Source organism: Poecilia reticulata, linkage group LG6, assembly GCF_000633615.1.
Source record: "Poecilia reticulata strain Guanapo linkage group LG6, Guppy_female_1.0+MT, whole genome shotgun sequence".
In the NCBI taxonomy this organism is placed as follows: Eukaryota; Metazoa; Chordata; class Actinopteri; order Cyprinodontiformes; family Poeciliidae; genus Poecilia; species Poecilia reticulata.
This window is the reverse complement of record NC_024336.1, coordinates 620,045-627,259: the sequence shown is the minus strand read 5'-3', so window position 1 is coordinate 627,259 and position 7,215 is coordinate 620,045. Positions and strand designations below refer to the sequence as shown.

Below are 7,215 nucleotides of genomic sequence, written 5' to 3'. Positions count from 1 at the left end.
GCGCGTGTGCGTGCGTGTGTGTGCGTGTGTGTGTGTGTACATAGGTGTTCTTGTGTTTAGTAGCTGCTATTAAAGATGCTGTTGCAGCACATTCACATGCAAAGTTATTTTCTGCAATAAGAATTAAGTGTTAATTCCCACAGGATGTTTGGCTTATCCCACTCTCTGCGCCAGCTGTGACATCTGACCCTACCCCTAAACTTAGCTCTATCACCCCTCAGCTGCTCATTAAAAGTTTTAATAGGCAACATTGGGACACTGCGGGGCCTCTCGTGTCATAAGGTTCTTATTTTTCTTCTGCTGTTTCTTTTTTCCAAACAGGCTGTGAGAGAAAGAAACTGCCAACATGTCTGAGTAAGTTCTCCTTTTGCTCTCCGCTGAAGAGATAGTGTTTTCAGACCTTTGGTTTAACTTGACTGAGAACATATTCATAATGKGCAAACGTTAGCTCAAAAGCATCAACTATTATAAATACTGACCCATAAAAGAGGAAGCAGATGTATGAAATGGATTAGAATCCATTTTAATATTCAGTATGTTTAATTTTGTTTGTGTTTCTCATAGGAAGAAGATGACTTCCAGCCGCAGGCACCACCTGAAGGTAAAGCAGTCTGCTGACTGGGCTGGGCATTCATCATGTGTTATWCTGATTCAGAACTCACTTTATTAAGCAGAAGCTTTGTCACAGTCATTAAATGACAACACAGTTGTTGATGGTGTAATTCTGGTAAAGCAGTCTGGAGGAAAGTATCTTAGAATGTTATCAAAATACTTTTGTTTCTTGAAAATATATATTTTTAAAGTTTTAATGGATCCTTTTTTGTTACTGAAAATCAATTTAATGATTGAGTTTGTCGTGTTTTACTCTTGTTTAGTTTGATTTAATTAATTAATTACTGCCTCTCATTTCTCTGTTCACCACACATTCCTTTACACTTTCTTTCATGTCCCCTGTTGGCAAAATTCACTTGCATCAAATCACGGAGCAATGTACTAAACAACCAGCCCAAGTACAAAAGTGTATTTGGGCTGCAGTTCATGTTATGGACTAATTTTCATTAATCTCACTTAATTCTTTTGGTTTAGTGATGACAACTTACTTTTTTGTATTGAATTAACTTAAAAGTCACACATTTTTAACTTAAAGTAACTTTTTACTTTGATTTTACTTGAAACAATTAAGTTCAATGCCGCATTTGTTTCCTGCATCTGGCATCATGACACAAGCTTCACCAGGGACAGATCCTGTGCCAACCAGRGTGCTGCGATGATACAGGATTGCAGCACCTGATCATGTATCACATAAGGAGCCTTAGTCCTTGATGTGGTCGTTGCAGGTTCAATTCCTGACCTGGTGACCTTTGCCGCATGTCATCCCCCCTCTTTTATTACCCACTTTCCTRTCTAACTACTCTCAAATAAAGGCTGCCTGAGCCAAAAAACATTTTWAAAATATCCTTTATTAGTTTACTTTTTTATTTAAAGAAAGCTAAATGATTAACTGTACTTTGCTCAGGTGTAAAAGCCCATCTGAACACTGGTGCTGCAAGCAAACCAGCTCTGTTCTGAATGAAAACGTGGAGCTTTACTTTCAAGAGAACCTTGTTGTGATCCGGTTACAGTTGGACTGGAACTGGACCATCAACAGAAGAAGTGATGATGTGTCCTATATGTAAGAATTTACAGATACAAGTGATCTGAAAATGTTTAAGTTCTCTCTCTACATTTGTCTCATGACCACTGAGTAACTTGCTGGCTGTCTCGTCGCCTCATGAAGAGCTCTTAGCAGTGTGACATCGGTGTAGCACAACCAGCTCATCATGTTGTCCTGGCAATTCTTGTGAAAGTAAACCAAACCAAATGAAATTATGAATCTTTCTTTATTGACCACCCGATCAAAATATGTCATCCAGCCTATTCTAGAGTGTAAATCTCTTTGACTGCCTGTTCATTTATGCTCTTTGTTAAGAATTGTTGAGCTTTATCCCACCGCAGGGTCTTATTTTATTTCTAAGGGAACATTTCATAATTCGGTGCTGTCATGGACGTTCTTTAAACAGAACATATTGCTGGATGTTTGGTGAAGTTCAAGATTTTCTTCTGACTGCCATGAATTTCTGCGACAGTTTAGGCAGAATGCTGCAGGATGTACAGTTTTCTCTTAAAGATGTTTTCTTGGAAGCCAGGTGTGTGGTGTGTTGTGGAACACCTTTTCTCTTATTTTGTGAAAGTAGAGCATGATGTTGTGACTACTAGCCTGACTCGCTCCCTGTGCAATTCCACTAATTAATCAAATCAAGTGGAGTCAAGGTCTGACAGTTCTCTGTCAATAACAAAAACTATTTCCAATGTTTGGCTGCACTCAGCCAACACACTGCTAATTTAAAGAGCCCCAAGTACAAATCAACTCCAAATTAGAAGAATCTTTGCAAAAATAAAACAAAAAACATTTCTTAATTTATGTAACCGTGTAAATATGTTATTAGCTTTTTTCAGCATTACTTTGACTGTAGGTTTTACCTGCCTAAAGGCAGTGTGTGTGTGCCTTTAGGCAGGTAAAACCTACAGTCTAATATTATAAATAATATTAGTCAAAAGATTCTATAGCAAGATGTCGATATGAAAAAATAATGTTTACCATGATATTTATCTTAGTGTTTTCATTATTGCACAATAAAATTTCACTAACTTACTCAATGTTTATCCCCAGTACATGTAATAAGTTTTCCCACCCCAAATGTCAAGTGGGAATGTTGCAATGTGAATCCTTGTTGATCTCCAACCATGCTTGATACTTATTCTCCTACCTTTTCTAAATTACTTTCAATTTTAAATATTTTATATTTTATATATATTTTAATACAACATTAACATATGAGAACAGTGTTTTCTGACTTGTGTGTAACGACAGAGACACGCTGTGATATCGCATCACTTTAATAATTTTAGAACATGATGTAGGCTTATTTACACTTAGAAACTAGAATGTAATCATAAATATGAATATGGTTAGACTATAGGTTCCAATCTGATGTCAGTCAATGTTTTCCAGTTTCAGCAAACCTGATTTAAAGTTTGTGTCAGACGCCCACATRTACTCGTTATATGCGGACATCTGAGCCCAGCAGTCCTGCATGTTTTAGATGTTCCCCTGCTGACCCGACCAATAGGACTGAGTAATTAGTAAGCAATTGTAGCAAATGATGATGTGGTAAGGAGATCATGCAGACACATCTAAAYATCAGGGACCTGTGGGTCCTTAGGGCCACTTAAGTCAGGTGTGTTGGACCAGGGACACATCTAAACATTACAGGACACCGGAGCTTATGATGTAGAGATGAAGAGCCTCGCTGTAGGATGTTGTTTAATCTGCTAAGGCTCTTGGTAGTTTCTTTTGGTCACTATTATCAGTTTCCACTGGCTGAATTTTTACTCAGAACAATGTCAAAGGTCCTGAATGGAAATAGAAAAATAGAGGCGAGCAAAGTTAGACAATTTAAGAAAGTTTTTAGTACTCCATTTGTAAACTACTCCTGATTCCAATCTCACCAAACAACTTAGCATTCTTTAGATGTCTCATGAATAGAAACAAACAGTTTTGCCGTGATGTGTATGAGCAGCTAGTTACAGACTAAACTGTAAGGATAAATTTACTATCTAAGAAAATAATACCCCTAACTAGGTGAAAAATGCACACTATCATCTATCTGTCTGTCTGTCTGTCTTTCTAAAAAAATCTCAATAAATAATAAATMTGACACATTTTTGTTCTCATAAAAAGCAGCATTTGCATCAACAAAGCATAAAAGTCTACTGAATAATAAAAACGATTCTTTCATGAAGGCTGACTTTCTGTCCTTCCCCTCAGAGTTTGGTTCTGTCAGTGGCTGCAACCTGGCTTGAAAATGAGAAGAAGGAGCTGGTTGTAGCCAAGGAGGCCTACATGGCTGAGCACTGTCCGGCACCAAACCTCAGTGGAGACCAGGCCGCCCTCATGGTGAGAGACCCTCAGCTTCACAACACGACGCTCTGACAGAGACCCTCTACCAGAATCTCTGTGTTTCATCAGTCCATTAATGAGACTAGCAAAGACTGGTGTCCATTAGTCTTTGCCAAGAAAGGTTTCATTTAGTTTTGCTCCATTACTTATTTACATTTCATTTGGTCATCTTTTAAAATTTWACTTAAAACCAATCACTGTCTACTTTCTAATATCAATAAGTAACTGGCTGTTACTTCTCAATTAAAACAAGGAAGCCTGCAAAAAGATACATGCTCTCATCGACAAAGTGGATGAAGAGAGATAYGACTTGGAGGCCAAAGTCGGCAAGGCTGATAAAGAGGTAGATCTTCTGAAGATTTTATCATTCACCTTTATTTTATCATTCATCATGATGATGTTTCATCCCAACATCATCATGATGTTGGAATGAAAACCATCAAGCACCTCTGTCTGGAAGCATGCTGTGAGAAGAAAAAATGAAGCTGGTCCTTAGTTTCAGTTTGATACCGCTCCGTTGCTCCCAGATTGAGGAACTGAAGATCAAAGTGGTGGATCTGGCTGGAGTGAAGAAGCCCGCCCTGAAGAAGGTGCGTATGTCTGCTGACGCCATGCTGAAGGCTCTGCTGGGCTCCAAACACACGGTCAACCTGGACCTGAGGGCCAACCTGAAGCAGGTCAAGAAGGAGGTCAAAGAGGAGGTGAGGGTTTTGTCGAAGGAAGCTTGGACCAGCTGTCGTTGTGTTTTGATAACAGTTGACCGTGTGTGTGTGTGTTTCAGCCCACAGAGGCAGTGGGTGACTGGCGTAAGAACATTGAGGACAAAGCTGACAGGAAGAAGATGTTTGAGAGCGCTTAAAGAACTGAACTCTACACCTCCAGTTGCTCTGGGCTGTTTACACACTTCTGAAATGTCTTATTTTCTCCATCAAATCATCTTTTGCTTCATAAATGAGTGTGTTTCAGCCTGCTTTTGTTATTGTACATTTGTATAGTGCATTAGCTAGAATGGTTGACCGTCCACTGGATGGTGGGTTATTCAAGCCACAACGTTTTTAGGCAACAAGCATCCTCGTCTAAGACACCAAACCCAATACTGTCCCTCATGTGTTCCTTACTTATCAATGTGAGATTTAAAAAAATAAATTGAATTCAATAGTTTAGATGGGTAAAGATGCATTTATTTTGCAATTCTTTTTTATGTAAACATGTTCTGTTTCATACATAATAACTTCTCTTTGAACTCAGTGAGGCACAACACTGTAAAACAGATGCATTAGACTCCATTAGGACCCGTGACAAAGTTTACCAAACTTATCTCATTTTTCTGTAACATCAGTATCAGCATTAAATGTGTGCCTGTAATGGATCTTTGCATTGACAGTTCCGGGAAAGCCAACATTTTATTGTTGCAGAGTGTTAGGCATGTTTATTTGGTAGTAGACTCAATCATCAGTTTCCTTCAACATTCAACAAAAATCCAGCACTTTCTGTTTGCTCATGGATAACCACGAAAAACGAGACCCTAACCCTCAACATTGTGTTGCAGCTACAGCTTTATTAGTCTAGTTCACTGTAATGTTTAGATACCAGAATCAAAGTGCAGATGTGGGTCGTAATTACCTTTTATCCTTAGTATTATACCATGATATAGAATATAGAAATTAATGACAAGAGAATGTCCACAACAGTACAAGATTCCATGTCCTCTATCATAATTTCTCTCTTACTGTTCCAGAATTGGAAAGTAATCATTTAACTGTGAAAGAAATTTAAACTAACTCCAGTCATGCTACAAATCTTTTATTGATTTAGCGTTTATTAGAAGATGAAAGTTGCTTCTTGACTTTCTGTCAGAGCTTAAAATGTTTCTCAGTGTACAGTTACCTCAGCGATCCTGTCAGCCACACAGGGTCAGCAGAGGGCCACCCAACGGTCCCGAACCGCAGGACACTGTCCAGTTCTCTGTCAGAACTCTGCTAATCAGTGAAACTGTGGAAAATGATCAAGGTCATGTCATCATTCTTTAAGTAAAATGCACTAACACTACATCATGTCATCTCCAGCCATGTAATGAAAAAGTCAATTCTTTCCAGTCATACACACATTCCAGCTGATCCTGATCAACAAAAGGTAAGAAGTGTCGACTGTTTTGTTTTGTTCAACATCGCTTTTCCTACTTGACACTTCTTTCCTTATGTAGTGTTTTTCTGTTTGTTTTCAGGTGCAGTGAAGCCAACATGAAAGCAGCCTCAAGACAACAAGTAAGCTATTTTCTTTTTTAAAATATTAAGCTCATTTGCATAAATCTAACGGTCCTGTTTGTATAATCTTTGTGGAAATTTCAAACTTGCAATTCTYACTGGCCTCTCTGTCTTGGGGGAAGGTGACTCTTCTGGTACCAGAATAAAACTTCCAATTGGACATAGTATATAAATCAGTAATATATTAAACACTATAAACCAGCTAAGTCCAAATCACCAAGTAAAAAGTGAGAAATCACATTTAAGGCTAATTATTGATGATCAGTGAAACTGGAAAGATTTTCTCTGGTATTGTATCAAAATCAGACTAATTTGGGAATGCAACAGTTAAAACAAATGTTTAAGATATTTTGCCGTGGATATTCAAAACATGGAGATTGGTCTTTCAAACAAGTAATGAGATGTTAAACAACAATTTTGACCTTACAGAACATTTACATGACTTGTTATTAAGGTTAAAGTCAAACTCTTCTGTGTTCATAGCTTAACTTTTGCTTTGTGCAACATAATGACTGTTTAAAGGATTTGACGAGGAAAGAAAGTGTTGGCATGGACTGCTGTGAAAACTGTGGAATTTTAACACCTTAACCTTAAGCTTAAAGGGTCATGACCCCAGTCAGGCCCGTCCAGCAGCGCCTCTGTGCTAGGTAAGCCTTTCGTKGTGGTGTTAAAGACAGCAAATGGGACTTTAGGGCTCTGTTATATCATAAATACTATGATTATTCCAGTGATAGTGTTATACAAAAAGAACCTAATTGGATGTTTCATATTTGAACTCTTTCATGCATGAATTATGATCCTATAWGTCAGAATTTTTTTTCCAAATTTTTTWAAATTTTCTTAAGGTGGGAAAACAAATTTTGTAAGAAATCAGTTGATTTTATTTTTTATTTTTTTACCTGCAAGATTCCTCTACATTATAAGGAGGGACTGGATATTCTTGAGTTGCTT

The 7,215-nt window shown here is 37.8% G+C and overlaps 1 protein-coding gene across 1 annotated transcript in view; it reads left to right on the top strand.

Annotated features, from left to right (window-relative positions):
• LOC103465646 (troponin I, fast skeletal muscle-like) overlaps positions 1 to 5,163 on the top strand; it is a 6,183-nt gene extending 1,020 nt beyond the window's left edge. Inside the window, exons 2-7 of the mRNA XM_008410665.1 lie at positions 322 to 354; positions 565 to 601; positions 3,869 to 3,997; positions 4,254 to 4,343; positions 4,528 to 4,701; positions 4,782 to 5,163. Coding sequence (XP_008408887.1) covers positions 347 to 354; positions 565 to 601; positions 3,869 to 3,997; positions 4,254 to 4,343; positions 4,528 to 4,701; positions 4,782 to 4,859 — 516 coding nt within the window. The 5' untranslated portion in view covers positions 322 to 346 and the 3' untranslated portion in view covers positions 4,860 to 5,163. The remainder of the gene's footprint in view (positions 1 to 321; positions 355 to 564; positions 602 to 3,868; positions 3,998 to 4,253; positions 4,344 to 4,527; positions 4,702 to 4,781) is intronic.
• Positions 5,164 to 7,215: the final 2,052 nt, after the last annotated feature.